A 22,242-nucleotide genomic window follows, 5' to 3' on the forward strand; every position below is an offset into this window, starting at 1 on the left:
ATACGACTCCTCTTAGAGTTACTGCCTCCAGTTCATAGACAATCCCTTTCTCAAGTGGTCTAGCGTAACCAAATTAAATCCAGAAGCTCTATTTCTATTTACTTTTTTTTTTTTTTTTTAAACTTTAGGTGCTTTTATTGTTTCCCCAAACTTATCTGACAGTCTAATACTAACTACATTGTTTCCTTTCACCAACCACCCCAAAGCTAAAGTAAAAAGCTATTACCATTAATTACTGCCACTGTATTTTTTTGAGTAATCTTGTTTTTCCTGACCTGAAATAATTTTTCTGCCACTTTAAAAATGTTTTAGAGACAGACAATAACAGAAGAGAATCCATTTTGCACATAATATCATCCAGAAATACTCTTAGCCTCATTCTACATTGGTCATTAATAACCATTTCATAATCAGTGATAATAGAGGTCTTCTGATTAAATAAAGACTACACATTTCACAAAGGCTGCAGGGAAAGAATTTGTAAGAAACTGGAAGACTGAATAAGGCCTTGAATAGCTTTATTGAAATCTGTATAAATAAACATGCGCATTTCAAATGTAAACCCAAGTGAACTCAAGTGCAGACAAAATTTTAACCTCTGTCATGCAGGAGGTTAGTTTACATTAAAAAAAAAAAATCAAAGCAGCTTTAAAATACCAGGATGAAACACCAGTTTTAATATCAAGGTATAAAGCAAAGCCATGTCCAACATACCTCATTTATATCCTGGTCAAATGCATTTTTTTAAACTTTTAAATGCTAACATAAATAAATAATTTACCAAAATGTGCACTCACAGAGTGAACTTTTATTTACAATACACAATTTATAACCTATTGTATTTGATTAGTTCAAGTGAAGAACATCATACTTTTTGCTTTTATTTCTTTTTTAATTATTTGTTTAAACAGTGGGACACAAAGCAATTCTCCAGGTAGCAGATATGTGAAGTGCCCCTGCACTAAGGGGTTCCTCTCAAAGGCAGTATTGTATACGAGTCAACAATACATTCCTCCAACTAGATCAAAGGGAAAGCAGTAAATTAAAAAAATGTTCCAAACTGTCACACTTATTTTGGCATCCTGGACCCCTGAACGTAGTCAACTAAAATCCAATTCAAAGTCTGTATGCCTTGTATGCCTTATATACTGTACAGGTCCTGCCTTGAACATGCAAATCCAGCTCCCTTCACGAGTTAACCCTTTTAGAGACGCTGTAAGGCTGTGGTGAGTCCGTCAGGAACACACAAGGAAAATGAACGAGCCTACTTTTAAAACCAATTCGTCTCCATTAACAATTTAAAGGCAAGTTATATATGAAAAGAAGTGTCTCATCCAAGCCCAATACATTGTCATTACTACGGATACAGAATACTATTAACTCTGACCCTATTACAGAGTAGTTTGCAAGCTGTCAAACTACCAAAACCGGGGAGAAAGAACTTACAGCACAACTTGAATTTTTGGACTGACAGATTAAAATTATGCATGTCTTATAAGCAAGGTAACAGGAATTATGTCCGCAGAGTAGATCCAACAAGCAACAAAGGATACTTACATTTAATCGGAAAACTTTTTGTTAATGCAGCATGAAATCCAGAACCTGTTCCACAGCAGCAATAAGATGAACATATTATTCTGGATGCTCAACTATACCACAAAAGGTTAAAACACCTTTTTCAAGCTATTTTCTTCTATCATGATTGATTTATTTTAAATTAATATTAAATTTAAGGGAAAAACATAGAAATTTGATGTTTCAAGAAAACTACTGCTTTTATATTTATGACATTTTTATTTGTAGTCAGTGTGACAGCCTAATGAACATGAATATATTCATCCAGAAACTAGATTTGGCAGTAGTATTCTTGCACTACTAAGAAAACAAATGTCAGAAGTCCACAAATTTAACATTTTAGTTATCAACTCACATCCAAAACAAAAGAAAACATAATCCATCCGAACAGCAGCAGAAAACTTAAAAGGGGTTTATTTGTGGTTTCCTATATATAGCTTGTGAATACAAGACTGTAAATGCATTAGAGACATTTTTTGTTAAAGTTTTTATTGTTTCACTTCAAGTACTGCACATGTTAAAATGTAATAAAGATTTACATTCTATTATCTGAAATTCCCCGTCTCAGATTTTTGTTTTCAATTTGGTGGGCAATTTCACTCTTTCAATAGGTATCCCCAGTAAGAAAGTCTCTTTTATGGCTTCTAGTTCTTCCATTAGTTAGTATGCATACAATTTTCATTTTCTATGTCATTATCGTTTTCGTTGCTGTCTTCATCACTTTCCAGCGGGATGCCTGCGGCAGCCGTAGCACCTTGTTTAATTTCCCGGTCAAGAGGGAAAAAGCCAGTTCCACTGATTGTGTCCTGTCTCTGGTAGAAGAGCACATATGCTGCTTTGGACTGTGGAAAAAAGAGACAAAGGCTGGTGACAGTCTGAAAACACATTCAGTCTGAGAATCCCTTCTCTTTTGTCAAAAGAAGCCAGGATGACTTCAGTACCTTCTCCTCTTGAGAGCCTTTTGTTTCTTACAAGTGAATTGGAAGGTGATTCAGTTAAGGAAGAGAATGGATTTAAAACCTCAAAGCCTTTCATCTCAGTAAAAATAGAAAGCACTGGACAGGCTAGTAATATTTTAAGGAAAACATTCCCGGTCAGCTGTAATATAAGCTTCCAATACAAGCACAACGCAACAGGACTATATGTTAGGAAATATATAGGTTCAAGCTACTTGCTCTGAAAGTAAAAGCAAAACCAAACCAGACTCCCAGCAATTCACTGCAGGTTCCTAGAACGCTGTGGTGCCGTCCCTGCATCTTGAGCTCTTCACAGGCTGCACTCTTCACTATCGCCCTATGGTTGTAATTCTATTCTTTTTCATTTTCAGTAAGCCAAGAATTCCAGGATTAACTGCACTTGGCAGACTATAAAATGAAAAATTAAACAAATAACTATTGTAGACAATTATTTCTCTTTGAGAAACTTACCAAAAATGAAGCTCAAAGTAGAGCTGTTTATTCAAATACATCGCAGTACATCACTGCTTTTCACTATTCTTAGCATTTCTTTGATGCGTTTCATTTTTCCCTTCAGTGCTCCTATTTACACAGTTTGTGCTTTTTCTGAATTTAAAGCTTGTACACTCCTCCAACTTCTACTTCACCAAATATATGATATAAAAACGCACCAACTAACGAAATCAGAACTTTGTGGTTGTTTATCTAGCTCTGAAGAAATAACGAAACACCAACACAGTACACTATGACGATTTGCTTTAAGTTTATTAGGTAGAAGAGCTCTAGATGTATCATGTACGCTTTGAATTAAGTTTTGCCCCTTGTTTGTTTTTTTTTCAGTTGTCCTTTGAAAGAGGACAAAATCCCAGCTACAAATTTATCTACTCATGATCTACCCTTTATTTTCCTTCCCTCAGGCTGGTCCTGCCATAGACCCACTTTTAGAAAAAGCAAAGAAGATACTTGCCACTATTTGGTCCTCAGATGCAGGTGACACACTACTGTCATCAAAGTAGTACCACTTCCCATCATCCTTATTTTTTGCAAATGCAGTATCTAGGACAGAAAAAGAACACAGTGCCTAAGGACTTTGCACCTTTATAGATTTACTACAAGCAGTTGCAGGAGTGGGCTCCACTTGACATCTGGTACTGAAAAATCTATTCCCGCTCTAAGAGTCTATAATCTCACAGATTTTTACTTTTTATCAAAGAGAGCTTTAGCATTATCTTTCCCCATCAGCAGCACAAAGTAAGTAAGTTACAATTACACTCCCTTTCTGAAAGGAAAGTAAGAGAGAAAGAGTAACAGAAATAAAGTTCTTCAGTCACTGTTTCATTTTTCTCTCTCCTTCCAAGGGGATGTGCAAAGTACACAAATACAGACCAGTAGGACAAATTAAGTTGTCAGAATATGATATTACATTATAGAGCTTTTATATTTTCTCTTTCCACAGTATGCATAGCCAGAAGTACAAAAGAACCTACAATTATTTTTGAAAGCTCTCTTCATATAGGGATTTGTAGAGGAACAGTTATGAAAGCATTAAGCTAGTCCTCTCACGCATTTCAAGGTAATGAAAAATATCATTCCTTAGCCATTAGAAAATGCTACTGATTAGAAGTGATCAGTAATTAAAAAAAAAAGTTGATGTGTAAATTAGCAATGTTCTAAATCAACTTACAGTGTCCTCCTCCCATTCCTCCATAGTGGTTTGAGACAGCAATCAAGTTATAGCGGCAAGGTCCTGCATTTGGATTAATAAGGAACTCTGACATGTCCAAGTCACTGTTGCATTAGAATATATGAAAAACCTCATATTAGTACTTCTTTTTAGCAATCTTGCATTTCATTTATTCTTGAGCCTTTATCTTACATTTTCCCACTGAAAAGCACATATACCACGGCACACTGACAGTGCCTCTCCTTCAGTGCAGGAGCACGGAGTCTGCCAAACCCACCTGGAGAGTCCTGCCAGGCTTATCTACCACTGCTGCTTTTAGGTTCTTACTTCTTGCCTCCGAATATTTTCACTTCAGTATAGACCAGAGCCATGACTGGCAGCTGAGCACCAACCCATCCTGCTTGACTGCTGAATTAAAACCTATGCCCGCAGCACGCTAACTTGTACAGTTCTAGCACTGAAATACTTTGGTTTCTTACTTTATTGGAAAGTCAACCAACGTATCCAATTTGTCCCTCATGTATCTGCTGTAGGAAAAGCGCTTTAGATGAACTACCAGTACTGGGGGCAGTGACCACAAGTCTAACTTTTTGGTAGCCTGTTGATGTTCTTTACAGTTTGGACAATACCTAAAAGAAAGAAAAAAATCCTTTAAATAACTGAAGTATCTGTGCATGTTAAAAATATATTATCAGGGAGAAAATTAATAACATGTGAAGAACTGAAGGAGCAAAAGCTGAAACACATACACATTTTGTGTCTTCTGCTACTAATACCACTGATGTGCAAGCCAATGACAATAAATCCTTGATAATATTTTAAATACATTTGCGGCAGCCAACAAAACAGCATTCTTCTTTTCCCATATTAACTATACAACTTTTCCCACATTTTATAAAGAAAGATGAAGGGTTATGGAAATACTTCTGCGAAGTGGACTGTGCGAAGTGCCATAAATAACAGACAACTCTGGTTCTTCCAAGATTCAGCTTTTAAATCCACACATCTCATCCCCTCACACCACAGTGACCGAGAGGCACGACACAGACAACAGTGACTACTGGAACGTTAAGAGCTCCTTACATCTCTACTGTGTGTAATCTGGTGTGAAAAGGATACAACATAAATTTGTTTTTGTTCCCTCCAACACACAGCAGAATCTTACAAGAACTAAGGCATAGGAAGGAGACTAACTACTAAGATCCATAAGGCAACTTTCATGTGAAGTCACCTACATCTATTCAGTCCCTTGATAACGTAGTAAGCAAAGATCTAGGAAAGCAAGGCAAACCCTAACGAGAAGGCTGCAAAATTGCCTTTCCAGAGCAATAAGAGATACAATTCTCATAACTTGTCACCCATTAGGGCAGACTGTGATTAAAGAGCAGCTTTTCCATGTGGTTTAGCACATCTACGGTACAGGTGATGCTGGGCCAGGGATCACGAGCGCTCACAGGTGACGGGAAGATTCAACAAACCAAGACACAAGTAGATGAACGACCTTTCCAGAGATGTTCCTAGAAGCAACTGCATGACATGAGCAACAGCAGTGCTCAGTAGCCTGCACACTGCTCAAATGTGCTGCAAAACCACAAGCCCCACACCACATTTGAGCTGCACTTCATCTCTAGCAGTCTGCCCAGCACTGTATAAACCAAACAGCCTGGAAGCAGAGAGCTGCAAATCTCAGCCCCTCCTGCCAAAGGAACCAGAAAACACAGAAAGGCAAGTTCTTCCATTGCAGAGTTTGGAAGTATCCACAACACAGAATACAGCAAAACCTCTTTTCAAACTTAATTCTGAGCTTCAGGTGTTCAGCAGGATTTTTACTTTATTTTTTTGCTCCTGGAAAAGAACAATATTATGGGAGCAACCTGTAATTATGAATTCCCAGATATCATTTAAATGTAGAATTTGGAAACTATGAGGCATAACGAACATCTCAAAATTAACTACACGTGCTCGGAACATAAAACTAAAACGTTCTGCTCATTCCAGACATCTTCTGCCCCACAAATATGCTGTTGAAGCACATGTTATTTCAAATATCAATGCAAATAATGTTTCTGCATCAAAAATGTATTATGCAGCAAGCTTCATCTTAAAAAAGAATACTTGTTTAAAACACTGTATTGCATTTGGGCTGATATTTAGTAATTCAGTGCAGATCACAGCTCACAGGTTATGGATCCATTCTTCCTCCTATGCTGAATGCATGAATCACCTCCTGTACAAAGACAACCTCAAATACATAAGTAACATCATTTATTTATATAAAAAACCAAACGGGAGAATATCTTGAAATTTAATTCAACTCAGTTCCTCTTGAAATTTAACATATGAAAGGATGCAAAACACTCTGAAAAAATCAGTTATTTATCTGTGATAATCAGAAGTGCTTTTTGACTACAATTTGAGAAATGCACTCTATAGATCGTATCAATTTTAACGTTTTATCCTTACCATGGGTCTTCAGCACCTAGTTTTTCCTTTGTTGTGAACAGTTCGATGCAGTCTTTTAATTTCACAAAGGGTTTTTTGGGAGGTTTATATTCCACACTTTCATGTTTTTCAAAATCCTAAAGAGAAGTATTTCTTGAGTTAAGAGAACAAATGAAACAAAACTCATTTTAGTGATGCCATCTTAACAGTAACTACAAAGCTCCTATATATGGAAAAGCTCATCAGAAACTGCTTATTTCCAAACCGGTCTCAGATTTGGTAACTGCTTACATGTATAAGTGACATTCATTTAATATAAATGACAGAAAAAAGCATGACATCCTCCTAGTTTCTTCAACATTTTGAACTTTCTTTTGAAATTTCTGTCACACAAATTATACTTTTCATATTTATGTGTTATTAGTGTGTGAAAGAGGAGCAATGTAAGCAGCTTACCTCTGCTGCACTGTCATCAAAATACCTCTTCTTCAATTCAGGATCCCAATCCAAAGCGAGGAAAGATCTTTCTAAGATTAAAAATACATTTACTCTTAGTATTTTTTAATTTAAATTTACTTTGGGCAAAGAATCATCAAAATGAATTAAATGACACCTGTATGAATTTAAGGTGACAAAAAGCAGCATACAATTTCTGCATTTCTAGTAGTTACAGTTAGATGATTATTTCTAGAAGATTTGCTCATGGGAAAAAGAAAGACTTCCAACAGCACGTGTCAGGCTGAAACATTATTCCACAGCAGTATAGTCAGGAAAAAATAACAGTGGAATCAAAAGCTGTCAAATTTGTTCGCCATCACTTACCATCAAGCCTAGGTTGTCTGTCATCGAATCTAATATGCCTGGTATCATCTTTGATGTAGTTTATGTCAGTATTGCCTAAGTTATTGAACTGGAATGTAAACAATCGCTTTTTGTGTCCCGTGAGTGGTTGACCTTTGCAAGTGTCCTCAGTGCACAAGCCGTTCTCAGAGTCATTGTCACCTCCAACAGAGTCTTCTGACTGGCTGTTTTCATTCTCTGAAGGAAGCTCCTGATCCTGGCTGGATTCATCATCCTGTTCATCTGTTTCCATTTCACCTGAAATAATTCATGGAATAAGGAGGGAGAAATGAGGCAGAGTAATAGTTGAAAGAGAAAGACACTACAGAATAACTTCATTATACTGAAATTATACTGAACACAAAACACTAAACAATTTTAGTTATTCCAGGCTTACTTGGAGATCCTTCTTCATGTATTCCATTTGGGCCATTTCCATTGATACCATGGTCCTTACAGCAGTGTAGGGATCCTTCAGTGTCTTCACTTTCAGTAGATGTTTTTACGTATCGGCTAAACATAACAAGTAAAATAGCAACTTAATATAAATATTTTGTAAAAAAATCCATTGATAATGTTGAAGACAGATAACTAAACAGTTATAACAAATACTTTCTCATTTATTCAGAATATTTTTTTTATCATCCAACATGTCTACTGCCAAAGGCTGAAACTGCCTGAAATTTGGCATGTCTTTTTTTTTTTTTTTTTGTCAGCTAATTGATTTTGTAAAATTTGTTTCTTTATATTTGTTTCTACTTAGACAGAAATAACTTCTTTAACTGTTCATTAAGAGTATTTTCCACAAAAGAAATATATAGCGTCACATATATGGGGAAAAATACATTATCAAAAGATAAAAGTCAAATTTAAATGAGAGTTACATGACTCTTAGTTCCTTCATGTGATGACATTCTTTCCAGTTTAGTCTGAAAAGTCCACCACATAGTTTTACTATGAAAACTGGTACATTCAATTGCATACTGAATATAGAGGCTTAACTATATCAAACAAACAAAAACTCTACACCACAATGTTTCCATTTTACCAAGCTATAACAAATAGCAGAACTAATTCCCTTAACCTGCCAAATAAAGATACTCTCCACTGATCTTTCAGATCATTTTGGATAAAATCATGTTAAAAAAAAAAAATCACAAATTGACATCTCAAGCATCTAGAATTTGAAATTTACTGTAATTAACAGAAAGTATATAAAAGACTAACTCCTGAAATCCAATCAACTTGTTAGTGAAGCATGTTAAAACAAGCACAGGTGTGTTTTTCCACAGCAAGCACATTCGTCTTTAAGTAATTATCTTACCACATTCTTAGCAGCAGCAGGTTATACAGTTTTTCTTCTGTGTTGTTTCTAGGCACTGCTATGAGGAATGGTTGCCCAAACAGTGAAGAACCACTATGGCTGTAGCTAGTGTGCCTGCACTTCTCCCTCAAACAAACAGGAATTATAACTTGTTCTGTATCTTCTGTTCTATTGATAGCAATTTCAAATCTAGAAAGTATAAAAATCAGAAATAAGAAGGACAAGTCATTTAAAAGGCTGTAAGAGGGGAGGAACCCAAGTCTTGTCTTTACCCTATGTTCAAATTTTAACTTCATGCAAGCAACTAAAACGCCAGAATAATTTATACTTACACATAAATGTCATCACGTTCCATAATACTACTCAGATTTTCATCCATGGCAAATATTCTGTGGAACCTGTGATTGTATATATCAGTAACAATCATCTAAAAGAAAATGGAGTATGCATGATTAAGTCGGGCTAAAATATGTTAGAATTGTTCATGTTCTATTTCTATTTCTATTTCTATAGGTAGTTTCTCTTACCTTATCTGCAGCAACACCAGACAGATTTGACAATGCGGTGCAAAGATCCAATATATTCCCAATTTTTGGAACAACTACTTTGTACTAAAAACAATAAAAAAAGTTGCTTTAGTTCTCAAGAGATATGAAAAAGACATCATCTTTCATAGTGTTCACAATCATCACACAGTATAGTTTACATAATTCTTTCAGATTCCTAAACTTGAGGTATAAAAAAAATTTACAACCAACAAAGAGTTACTGAAAACTGCATTACTGAAAACATTTGTTATCATCACATTTAATTCCTATGCACATGCACACTTTGAATATGCTTCATTTTTTTTCTATTTTTTAAATTTTTTCCATAGGATAACTAACAGCACTTACTAATTTATACATATTTAAATAATATGCACACTGTTGACTACATTTTTAAATATCTGTTTTTCTTTGGAGTAGAAAAGAAGCAGTTTAAAAAGTATTACTGGAATTTATTTTTATCTTTTCCTATACTTTGAGAAAGGGGGAGGAGTGGGCAGCAGTTGGAGATTGACAAAAATCTCTCCCCACCCCCATACAACAATCAATAGAAGCAGTATTTTGTGCTTTCTTAAAATCAGTCAAAAAAGGAAAAGATGGGTTACTGTTTTCTTTTTAGGATGGTTATACTCTGGAATACAGTCCAGGTTACTGGTCTCAGCCATTGCTTGTCAAGCCATTCCAGAGGCCTTTGCTCAAGGTGCACTGTATTGTCCTGCTGCATGGACTGTTCCTGTGCAAACAGTATCCTTTCTCTGATAGCACTTTCAGCACAAGAAAAGCAAGAGCAGACAACAACTCATGACTGAATTTAGACATAGCGAGAATGTGATGATAAACAACAAAAATGTTTCCATGAGGCCCTCTGTGTAATACTCCTGCAGTAGGTAACAAAATCCCAGAGAGGATTTATAGTTGTTATTTGCATAATAAAGACAGGATTAATTGGATACATCTTCCTAACTTTGCAATTAATGGATATAGAGCGTGTGTTTGACATCTCTTGAAGTCTTATGGTTCCTTAGGCTCACAAGAGCTCTGCTGAATTCAGTCTCTCTTCAGCTCCACTGAATTTCCCATCCTATTCACTCCTGCACAGCTATCCCACCTGTCCCACATGGATCCTTCTCAACTACAGAGTGACCCTTGTGCAAATTCTGTCGCACTGCATGAAAAACCTCTTGTTTTCTCATTATCAGATATAATCAATTCTCATAACTAAATACATTCCTAGCAGGCTCCTCTCCCCTCCAGCTGATACAGATCCCTTAATCTTTGACTCTCCCAGCTCCCATTGCCTTTGGAAACAAAAATAAATCTACTCTTTGGACCATTTACTCCCTTCTTCCTTTTCCCTCTCCGCTTTCCCAATTCTAATGCTCTAACTTCAGGTGCTAAAGCATTTTGCAGATCTACTTAGCTACTCATCTTTGATTTATTTATTATTTTTCCTCTGAGGAAAAATAATTTTTATTTATTTATTTATTTATTTTTTATTTATTTATTTTAATTATTATTTATCCCCTGAGGTACAGCTAGAGCCATTTAATTATTATTTTGTTGTTATAAATTACATATACTCTTTTCTGTCGTTCTTAGTGTGTAACACCCTCTTCCTAAGAATGGAGATTCTTTCAAAGAGATCTCTTCTGATTTTTTTTTTTTTTTGCTATCAGGTGAAAGCACAGAAGAATTCACGATAACCTGCTTTTATTATCATCTATCACTAATCTTCCATTTTTTGAGATTAATAAGCATAATGCTATTTTTATTAATATTTTTATTATAACCACCCTAAGAATGGAGATTCTTTCAAAGAGATCTCTTCTGATTTTTTTTTTTTTTTTGCTATCAGGTGAAAGCACAGAAGAATTCACGATAACCTGCTTTTATTATCATCTATCACTAATCTTCCATTTTTTGAGATTAATAAGCATAATGCTATTTTTATTAATATTTTTATTATAACCACACAAGGAATTAGTTATGTAAGTAGCAGAAAGCACATTTTATATTTTAAAGATTAAGAAACCTTACTGATGTAACCATGAAGAAATCACCAATATCCTTCTTAAAACTGCTAAGAATCTAAGAAGATATATATAGCTTTCCTTATATATTCAGAGTGGAAATTCAGAACATGTTCTAGAAAACTAAAGCTCATTGGATTTACTTCTTAAAATTGTAAGCTTTAAAATAAGTGAGCTCATGTTCGTTCTTTATGCTATAAGAATCAGTAGGATCACATGTATACCAAAATACTTACCTGCATAGGCTTAACAAGTGGATCCATTCTAACTAAATACACTTCCAAAGTGCGTTCTTTTTTCATGGGTAACGGAAGCGTCAAATAACAAAAGGGATCAAAGGTTACAGAAATCTTAGCACATTCAGGACAGACCAGGGTGGATTTAAAAAGGCCATGAAATATATCAACAATGATTGAATCATTTCTTTTTAAATGATTTTCCCAGGCTTCTTCAGCAACCACCTGTAATCAGAGCACAAGTTGTGTTAGGACAGAGCAGTAGGAAATAAGGCATGAGAATTACTAGTAAGAGAACTTGGCAGAACAAATCCCAGTTACCAGCTAGGTAGATAAAGCTTGCTTCAAAGGACTCACAGGTATGTTACTATGTTATAGTTATGTACATGGATATGTAACATGCTATGTTATAGTATGTTACTATTGTCAGGACGACAGGTTAAATAGGGTACACCTTTTCCAGAGGGGAGATTCTGAGAAACCAGTTCTGACAGTCTGGGATAATACATTTCCTGAAAGCGACTTCAGGTTACGCAGGGTAGGATGAAAGGAAATAAAAACATAAAAATTCTCTTAAGTAACTCATACAGGGAGACAGATGATCAAGGAGTTTGCAGCTCAATGCGAGAGGAGTCTCCCAAGGTGAGAATACTTGGGAAAGACAGTAAGCTGCACACAGGAGAATAAAAGAAACAAAAGAATGAAAGCTGTTTCTTTTCCAGCTGAAATCAGCAGTGAATTGAACAGAAAGCACTTAAAGCTCTTAACACTGCCCCCAGTAGCACCTCTGTACAAGGTGAACAGAAAGTTACTTTTGAATGCAAGTAGAATGTCTGTTTTAAGGTCTCAGTCTTCTTTTTCTTATTTTTTTTCTTAAATCTCTTCCAGAAAAAGTGACACCAAAATTGAGCGCCAGAAGTGCCACAGACTTTCAGCACCCAAACATGTTAATAAATAAATAAATAAATAAATAAGCTTGTAACCTACAGTTTTAACTAAAACCAAAAAACCCCAAAAAACTAGAACATTACCTTATCTGGCCTTCCATCTGCATCCTTCAACTGAATATAAGGCTTTTTCCTAATTCGATTCAAATCCTCATGTAAGCCATCCAGGAGAAAAGCCAGTAGCTCTTGACAATCTTGTTGCTGATAACCAGAGAACTGTGGTGCAAATCGTCCTACTTGTGTCTACAGAGATACAAGTTTTTAGTTTAGAAAGTCTACAGTTTGCTTTAACACTGGCTAACTAACAGCACGATGTCACTAGAACTTCACAAAAATTACAAATTAACACTTCTGGTGTCTTAATTATCGTAAGAATACTAGAGAACTACTCTAAAATATAAATATCTACAACCACGACGCTTGCAAGACAAAGACATCTGAACAAAAGATAGGAGGGACAGCAAAGTGCCTTAACATCCCCGGTAAACAGCAAGTATTAACAGGTTTTGAAATATATAAACATAGTATTTAATTCAGGAAAGAGGAGTGCGAAAAAATGATCATCTTAGAAAATCCTCAAACTCAGGCTGTCTTCTAAGAGGATAAAGCTCATTGGCATCTTGTCCAATATTCAAATTAAATTTGGATAACGGATCCTAAATAACCAAAGGTAAATACCAAAATAACCAAAGGTAAGCTTCTGATGGAAGCAGACAGCCCCAACTAATTTACAACAAACAGCACAATGAACGGCTGACTTTTTAAATACTCATCTGTTTGAACAAAAAGTTAACAGACTACACATTAATGTTACTTCAAGATTTTATTCTTATCACAGAATACTTCCATATGCTTCATATAACATGGGAACAAAACTGACAATATACATTGAAGTTAAATTCCATACTAACCTTAAACGCTCTTGGGGTAACATAACTATATTTTCCAGACCACATTTGCTTGATGAGCTCAGCATAAGATTTTGCTATTTCACCTCTCATTCCTAAAGGATTGTCAAAATTCAGCTCTTCTTGGTATTTATCATTGAGGAAATATTCTGTAAGTGGGGGCGTGTTGCTCAGACACTGTAAACAGAAATAGACACATTTTTAGACAAAAAGAACTGTAATTTGAATCAACTGCCAAAAAAAAAAGAGAATGTTTGAACTTTGTTAAAACTCCCATAAACAATATGCTAACTGCAATGCCTTTTTGCTTTCCTACAAGAAAAAAGAAAAAAAAATTTTTTTTTTTTTTTCTTCCAGAAGCAAGTAATTATTTTAACCAGGATTGGCTGCAGCTATCACTGTAAGTCCTTCGAGAATAATGCCTTTCAAAAACTTTATGGTAGAATTTATTAGACACAGTAACAGCAGTCCAGACAAATTAAAGCTTAAGTACTGTGTATGAAAATGGATACTTTCAGACAATCTCTCTTCTTGCATGCCAGTGTGATGACACTATTTGCATCCAAGTTCAATACAAAAAAAGGTTGTTCTTGATAAAGGAATAGTGTTTTCATGAACTTCCTCGCTAAAGGACGTTAGAGATGCACCAAGTCTGCAAGGCCTTAAGGAGAGTACTTGGGAGAGACAGTATTACTTATTTAATCAGATTACACCACATTCAGAAACACCTGCGAGCTGAAAATAGCTGGAAACTGGTTTTTGTTTTCTTTTGCAGGGGCAGAAGGGAAGGGAAGGTTCGGATGCCTGCGCTACTCCTTCTCTTAGGCATCTGCTTACGGATCCTGAGGAAGGCAGCATACTACACTGGAAGGACGGGACCCTGGGAGTTACCACCAGTGCAGCCCTTCCCCTGTTTTCTTAACCTGTGTGACACTGTTCAGAGCCTCAACAAGATCAGCGAATGTAGAGGCCTTTGCTTAGACTCAAATACAAACTCATTCTCTGTTATCAGTTCATTTCTTTGGTCAGCACTTATAGATACCAGGATATAATCATTGAAATATCACTTACAATTTTAGGAAACCACTTTGAATTTGCGTATGCTACTCCTCACATTCCTTTAAGCAAAAACTTCTCCAATAACTCAGAAATGATCCATATGCCATGTCTTAACATATGGATTTATCAAAGTTTCTTCATTATGCATTACAAACTTTTCTGTATTCTTTCTTCTATTAAAGGTTCAAAGAAAGATCAAACATTTCATCCTTCTCATCTGCCTCCCTGCAAAGAAGGGGAAGAACAATAATTTTGGGTCCACACTCTCTTCTGCTTAAGATGCAGCCACTGAGGGTGGAAGAATTACAACTTTACAGAGAAAGGAAATAAATTAATTAAAAGCTCCCTTTCTGCCCATTATATCTGGGGGGATACAAATATGCAAAGCGAGTCCTGTGCTGTAGGCAGCAGTCTGCACAGGAGGGGAGTTTCACAGCACATCACAGTCCTCTGAAACACTGCAGAAACATCCTGATCTTACAGGACCTTTTGGAATAACAAAAGCTGACGGTCGCTCTCGTCCTGCAGCAAAATATTTCATTCCTAGGACTGTCCTTTGATGATCCCTGCTACCTCATGGATACGCGCTGCCAGTTCCGAACTGTTCGGGGCAGCCAAGAGGATAAATCCTCGGTCTCTCGAGGGTGTGGGAAGTGCTCAAGTGTACAGTTGTCAACAGACTGTTTTTAGCATTAGCCTAAAAACAAATGGAAGGACCTCCAGGTTCCACCAATAACCCTGCAAGTACTCAGGGCAAACCAGGCTAAGCTAACAGATCAAGTCAGGTAAAAATCTCATGTTCTGGGTAATATCACAAACAACTGCTGCTGTGCAAAGACAAAAGTCCTACTCCGTCTCTGCTGGTTCTGATACTCCTCTGAAGCACTGTTATCTAGTACGCTTACGCAGGGCACTAACCACAGAAAGGTTTCTCTCCTCCTCAGTTTTCCACTGGTCTAAATTCCCTTTTTTTTTTTTTTTTTTTTCCTTTTTTTTTTTTTGGACTAGTTTACTAGATCAAATCAGCTTAGCTGATGTGCTAAGCTCATCGTGCTGATTAGCAAAATGCCAATTCCAGAACAAGGAATTAAGTATTGCAAAACCAGTAAATTCTTCTATAGGTTCTTAGTAAATTAAATTGTATGTGGTGTTTCACCAGACAGCCGTTTTTAGGCTGCCAGTTTTCATCTGAAAAGACAGTTTTACCCTTTCTTGGAATATTCACATGTATTTGCATCCAAGATTTCTTTGGACCACTGCCCTTTCCTTGTACCTACTCTGCCATTCCAGGATGGCGAGACATTAATGGCAGAAACGGAGAGCACACCTAGCTATGTGAATGTGGCTACATCCAAGGTATGGAGCTGTTACCTTTCCTACCATTTCAGACAGCAGCTTTCGAGGAGCTGCTAGAGCATCTGACGCTGTTGGACACTGATGCATTATCTTTTCAACATACTTGCCTGTATAATTTCCCTTCTTGAAAATACTCCAAGGCTTGTTGGAACCAGGCCCTGGGGGCTGCTGCTTTGAGCAGATGGTTGTGCCAAACAGAACCTTATGAGGCCCCTTCTGACCACAGTGATTCCGACACACACAGAAGAGACAACAAATCTGCACAGATCACCTCAAAGCAACTAGTCTTTATATTCTAGTTACATCTCATCAATGAAACAACAGCTATTCAAAAGGCTGAGGATGGGGGAAACATTTTGAAAGGTTCCCAATACTCTAACCTGTGTGTAGGACACCTAGTTAGAAATGAAGGCCAAGTAACCCACTGAACTTCCCATGATCTGTACTCAAATACATCTCAAGAAGATATAGTTCAAGTGTTTATCAACCATGGAAGGATATTAAAACCCCTCAACATATTCCAGCAAATTTAAGAGTAAAATTTAAGGGCCAAACACATACAAGAGAGTCATTTAGTTCACTTAATTAGCAGGCCCACATAAATGCCTTCAGACAACACAGAACTAACAGTGTTCCCAAAGTTATCTCTGCAGGGTAGAGGGGCAGTTTTATACTTTTGAACAACTAATGATTGATCTCCTGTCTATGAGAAAAGGGAGACACTATATATAAATGTGTCCTTTTGTTTCTTTGTCTCTTTTGTAAAATGTTTTGAAACATTGTAAGTGTTTCTCTTCTCAGAGAAACAGGCACGGTTTGCATTGCTTAGTCACTTCCCATTGGATATAATGAGGTTAGGGAAAAAAATCTACATAATTCTAGGCAACACAACAGGCAAAATCCTATAAAAGGTCTCTTCTGTGTTACTCTAGCCACAAAACTAGTTTACTGAAAATAATTCCACTGTCTCCTGTTTAGCACATAGAATATTTCCTTGTCAGTTGAATCAAACATTTAAGCTAGCTCAAAACAGTGCAAAAATGTTCTTTGCTTTTATAAAATATTATCAGTATCAAGAAATATTCTTTATTTCAACCAAAAATGTAGTTCAGTTGAAGATTATATCACAAATGCAGCAAAGAAACAATTTTATAAAAAATCATGAAACTTGCCTCGGGTTCATTATGGAGAAACGATAGATAGATGTGTAATAGCATTCATAATAAATGTGTGAAGGATTACTTATAACATTCCAAAAAGGAAAAATTAAAGCTTTAGAGAGCATTTTGTATAAAAAAAAAAAGGTAATAGCATTCACTATCCAGTAAAACTACTAAACACTTTTTTTTAAAAAATGTACTTACAAAAGTAAGTAGTGGTAGACAATAATGAGAATTTAAATGCATCTTCTCAGAATTCTGCCTTTCTTTCCTCCCTACATTTTGCAAACCAGCACAGTAAAATCATTTTGTGATCTTTATTATGTGTTCTCCTTATTTCCCTCTCTGTAAAGGAAGCGTAGTTCTTTATAGCCAAGTACACACAGTTAAAGAATAAAAAAGGCAAAAGACCACAGTATTACAACACGTACTTCACTTTGTTTCTAGTATTTTTCATGACATGCATGAAATTCATTACAGAAAGCAAAGAATCCCATTTAAGGGCTCCTTCACTTAGAATATTTGTCATATTTCTTTTTGACCTTGGTCACCAGAGCAGAAACAGGGATAGCCTCTTTTGTTCGTTATGTAAGTCTACTTTTCCACAGCACCAACACTATTTTCTCACTATCAATACTATCTTGCCATTTAGTGGAGTCTCTTAATGTTAGGTTCAAATATGACAAAATACCTTAAGATATTATTTTTAAAATAATAAGCTCATTTTACTACAAAAGTACCTACCTGAATGGCTGAATTCATGAAACATGTATTCCCCAAGTTACTCAGACCACACAGGCCTGGCTGCTCGTTGTGTCTTCCTGGCTCTGAATAATCGTAGTTTTTATAAGCAGTATACGATGGGAGACAATAGTTTGAGTTTTTCACACTGAAAAACAACAACAACAACAAAAAAAACCTTTCACCATGCATACATGTACTCTTCAGTGCTCTAATACACACAAGAACTTTTATAAAGTTAAATGACTTGGAGTTTCTAAGAACTACTGTGAAGATTTTAAAGAAGCATTTAACTTTGGTAGTACTTTTTTCTTTTTTTTTTTTTTTTTTAAATTTAAAACATTACCCTTGCAAAGAACCAAACCCTGAAGTTCCGCAGTAATCGTAGCTACTGCACCTCTTTGCTAGGGGCAGCTTCACCACTCACTCCATTCACTGCTCCATCCAAACTAGACCTGGACTTTAGACACCACCGGCAGCAATAAACCATTCATGCCCCTTGCACATCCTGCTCTCTAGGAGAGAGAGGATGGTGGGAAGGGGAATGCAGAGTTACAGGGAAGAGCTGAGATCTCCATGGCCCCTGGGGCATCGCTGCCTCGCTGCATCAGGCGCTGTTTACGCTTCCCTGCCGGGAGAGCACAACCCAGCAGGCAAATGCAGGAGAGCCTGGAGAGACAACCTTTTAACAGCATTCTTGGACATTCCTGTGATGGGCCTATTTGCAAAAACTGCACACCGCTGAGGCAGGTAAAATGGTTAGATTTACAGCCATTTACTACCAGATGATAACTGCAAAGAGATGAACATCCAAACACTGAAAAGCCAACCAAATGGAAAGACTAGGCTCTTTCTTAAGCTTTGTCAGTCACAAAGTACTCACTCGCTGGAGCTTTGGCTCCAGTGCCCTAAGTGGCACCTTAACTGTTATTCATACTACATAGAAAATTGGGCAAAAATGTGGAAGCCAATTACAAGGCTTGAAAGCCAATGACACAGAAATTATGCATTGCAATGAATTAATCCTAGTAAGTAATCAAGGCTTACAATCTCAGAAGTGAGAGGATGCAACAGCGCCAAATAGAACACTCGAGTCACACTCCTCTATTACACGGTGTAATTGATACTCTCCACACCCAGGTGAATTCCAGCAGTCACTATGGGGCAGGAATTATCCCTTTAATAACAGTTGGTTTGTTTTCAGTAAGATTTACTCAAAATCTTAAGTGCAAGGGGGAAGAAAATTCCTCTTTTACAATGGGACCAGGAATCTGTACGGGTTGTATCTCCAGTGTCCCATAGAATTCTTTCTCCAAAAACCTTATCACTTTTTTTTTCTTTCTCTCTCAAATTCCCTTTCAACCCTTCTCTTCTCTATATGTATGGATATTCAGTCTGATTTGCCCCACACCAGCTATATGGCATTGCTTTTACTGGTCATTTTCCATGCAAAATCCCTGCAAAGCTCACTGTGCATGTTCAACTTATTCCTGTATTAAAATTTTCCCCGCTTTATATAAGACATTTTCTGAACTCTGGATTCCCTTCAATGCCTCTCCACAGTGTCCCCCATCCCTATCCCTGGTTCATCTATGTCTCCTTCTGCAACTGCGGCACAGCTTGTTGCAGTCGCTCCCAACTGTCTTAAACCCTCAAGCCCTGGTCCTCCCAGGAAGAAAAAGCACAATCTGAAACTGGAGCTAGGGAGGCCTCCAGAACGTAACCCACCACTCTGCTCAGCAGCACGGGAACGCACCTCGTACCATGCAGGGCACATTTCAGCCTTGCTTGCTTCCCAGAACTTGGACTCAAAGAAAACACTTCTCACATGGTTATCACAAGACAAAGTTTTAGGAATTTTAGGAGATACAGGACAATAAGAGGACAGGTTAGTTGAGTAACACCACGATAATTTAATTCAAGAAAATTGTAATGCAGATAGAGCCTCAGAGCCAGGCTCAGAGCTATATGGGACATAAACTTTCATCTCCCATTTCTGGCCACATTTTAGTGCATTTTAGAGGTTTAGAATACAGGGTTCTCACACTCATCCCATGAGTCAGGTCTATTCATTTGTTTTTCTTCTCATGAAAAAAATACTCTTTCAGTTGGTGAAAGAACTGTACTCCCAATTTGGCAATTATAAACCTGGAATCATAAGGGCCCTCGAGAAACTACAGGGAACATGAGGGAACTGGAAAATTCCTTTTCTTTTTCAGTTAAATACTGTGCACACAGGTAGAAACTTTCAGGTTTCTGCAGAATTTTATCAAAAGGCTTCAGATGAAATACAGTGCCTATTCTGTGTAGCAGACAGTATTTGTTTGATATGGGGGAAAAACAGTAAATTAGAAAAAGCAGTATACAAATCAAGAATCCCTCCTGCAAGAAAAAAGAATACTTAAGATTAGTTTACCTCTTTATAGCTTTATCAGTCTGCAAATGTCATTTTCTTTCCTGCAAGAGTTATTTTCTATTTAAATTACAGTTTGCCTCTGGCTTTTTGTGCTTTTGAAACTGGACAAAAGCTACAGGATTATCAAGAGCCATTTGCAATGGCTAAAAGTGGAAAGCAAATCTAGGCCCAAGGCAAGTGTATACAGGCTTGTGTTCAAACAGAAGTGCCTCAGAAAAATTGATTTGCCACAGCCACCCTTCCTAATCCAGATTCCAGGAAATCTTTAAAAGGTGCCTGTAAGGAAGAACGCAGGAAAAAAATCAGTGGAGGTGTTGGGATGGGGCATTCTGGCTAAATGCAGGGGCACAACGAGGGCACCACTGCCTCTTGAAAGAAATGTTGCTCTTCCAATCGGGTCTGCTGCTCAATCAAAAGCCAAGGCCAGAGAAAAGCAAACGATCGTGGGACCCCTGAGTAGTTGGGCAGCGTTCCTGGAGTAGTAAAAAAGGCAAAGGGACATTTCTGAAGGAGATTTTTTGATCCATAAAATCTATACATCTCATATTGTGCGCACAACAGTTGATACTGAGGAGAGTTCAATATTCGACTGAGCTATTGATAAATAGCTCAACAACTATTAGCAGTTAGGAGTTGATATAAGAGGAGAGCATAATCGTAGGCACTTGCAGGCTAGCTGGTGTTCTGGGAAGCGTGCAGATGGTGCACAGAGATTTGGCAAAGCATCTGAAAACAGCACGGTGTGACAGCAGGGTCCCAAACCTCAACAACGGGTGCAGCGAAAAGCAGCAAGACCAATGCCAGAAGGTCCCAAGCTTGGAACTTCCTGAGCTCTGACATATTCCAGCTACTGCAACATACTTGCTAAGGTATCTTTGTGCCCAAACACTTGAACGAATCTATAACTGGCTTGAATCAATTTTTAGACATGCCTGATGCATCAGGAGAGGCCCACGCCATAGCCAGCAACTACTCTGTTATTTCTGAAGATGATCTGGAGATTAAACAATGACATTAAAGTCCGTTCAGAGAAGATTACCAAAAAAAAAAAAAAAAAAAAGTGTCCTTCTTCATACTATGCTATGTGTCAGTTGTAATTTTACTTGGGACACCCGAAATCTATATGCAATCTGAATCTATCACTTCATCTTAAGCATTCAATTCTGAAAATCCTCAAATGAAAAATAGAAAAAAACAACAGAACTTTTAAGTTCTAAAAAATTTCCATTTTGGCTTCAAAACAAACAAAAACCAGTGAAAAAACAAGTGAGGCAAATATCTTTAAAAGCTGCAAAAGCTGGCAAGTTTCCTAAAGTGCTTCCTAAAAAGAGCTACAGCATCTCTAAGGAGATGATAACCTATGTTAACACACACACACACACACACAAAAAAAGTCACAAATACATTAAGCTTTGTCCTTTTTTGTTTTCTTAATTTACTACATTCATACACACAGTACAATAGACTGCAGTTAAATATATGGATTTGAACTGCTTCACAGAGAGAGTTGGGGCTACACACAATTGGTAGAAGCAAAAGTGACACTTCACCCTTTATGAAAAATCCCTTCTGATAAATGCGGTATTTAATGGGAAGATATTGTATATTTCATATCTATATCACCTTTTAAATATTTAACATCTTCAGTTTGATCGCAAGTCCAGAAAAATATTTTAATTTCAACATGAACGGTAAGAATAAGCCTCTTCAATTTCCCCAGGCTTGCCTTAAAGATGGGTGCTTTCAATTTTCTGAAAGACGTTTCAATATCTGTCATAGTGAAATAAGTCCATGTTTTTCTATATTTGCCAACTTTTTATAGCTGTGTAGAATAAAAAGGATTACATAGAAAGTTGGCCAGTGGATTTGAAAGTACAGTTTCATCACATCAAGCAACGCATATACTTTTACACAATGTTGAATTTAAATTAAATTTGAATTAAAGGAGAAAATCCTTTAAAGTGAGAGAATTCTTCTTTCACTAATTCTCTGCTCTGTAATACTCAAATATCCCAATCAA

The 22,242-nt window shown here is 36.8% G+C and overlaps 1 protein-coding gene across 1 annotated transcript in view; it reads right to left on the reverse strand.

The window, feature by feature from the left end:
• Positions 1 to 771: 771 nt before the first annotated feature.
• USP15 (ubiquitin specific peptidase 15) overlaps positions 772 to 22,242 on the reverse strand; it is a 58,143-nt gene continuing 36,672 nt past the window's right edge. The window contains exons 8-22 of the mRNA XM_026039785.1: positions 17,810 to 17,954; positions 13,494 to 13,667; positions 12,667 to 12,825; positions 11,636 to 11,860; positions 9,349 to 9,432; positions 9,154 to 9,248; positions 8,822 to 9,010; positions 7,895 to 8,010; positions 7,480 to 7,755; positions 7,114 to 7,184; positions 6,679 to 6,794; positions 4,695 to 4,844; positions 4,216 to 4,319; positions 3,499 to 3,587; positions 772 to 2,417 (exon numbers count right to left, since the gene is read on the reverse strand). Of these exons, the coding sequence (XP_025895570.1) occupies positions 2,232 to 2,417; positions 3,499 to 3,587; positions 4,216 to 4,319; positions 4,695 to 4,844; positions 6,679 to 6,794; positions 7,114 to 7,184; positions 7,480 to 7,755; positions 7,895 to 8,010; positions 8,822 to 9,010; positions 9,154 to 9,248; positions 9,349 to 9,432; positions 11,636 to 11,860; positions 12,667 to 12,825; positions 13,494 to 13,667; positions 17,810 to 17,954 (2,179 nt within the window). The 3' untranslated portion in view covers positions 772 to 2,231. The remainder of the gene's footprint in view (positions 2,418 to 3,498; positions 3,588 to 4,215; positions 4,320 to 4,694; positions 4,845 to 6,678; positions 6,795 to 7,113; positions 7,185 to 7,479; positions 7,756 to 7,894; positions 8,011 to 8,821; positions 9,011 to 9,153; positions 9,249 to 9,348; positions 9,433 to 11,635; positions 11,861 to 12,666; positions 12,826 to 13,493; positions 13,668 to 17,809; positions 17,955 to 22,242) is intronic.

The sequence above is a fragment of the Nothoprocta perdicaria genome, unplaced genomic scaffold (assembly GCF_003342845.1).
Source record: "Nothoprocta perdicaria isolate Ctin4 unplaced genomic scaffold, notPer1 scaffold_240, whole genome shotgun sequence".
In the NCBI taxonomy this organism is placed as follows: domain Eukaryota; kingdom Metazoa; phylum Chordata; class Aves; order Tinamiformes; family Tinamidae; genus Nothoprocta; species Nothoprocta perdicaria.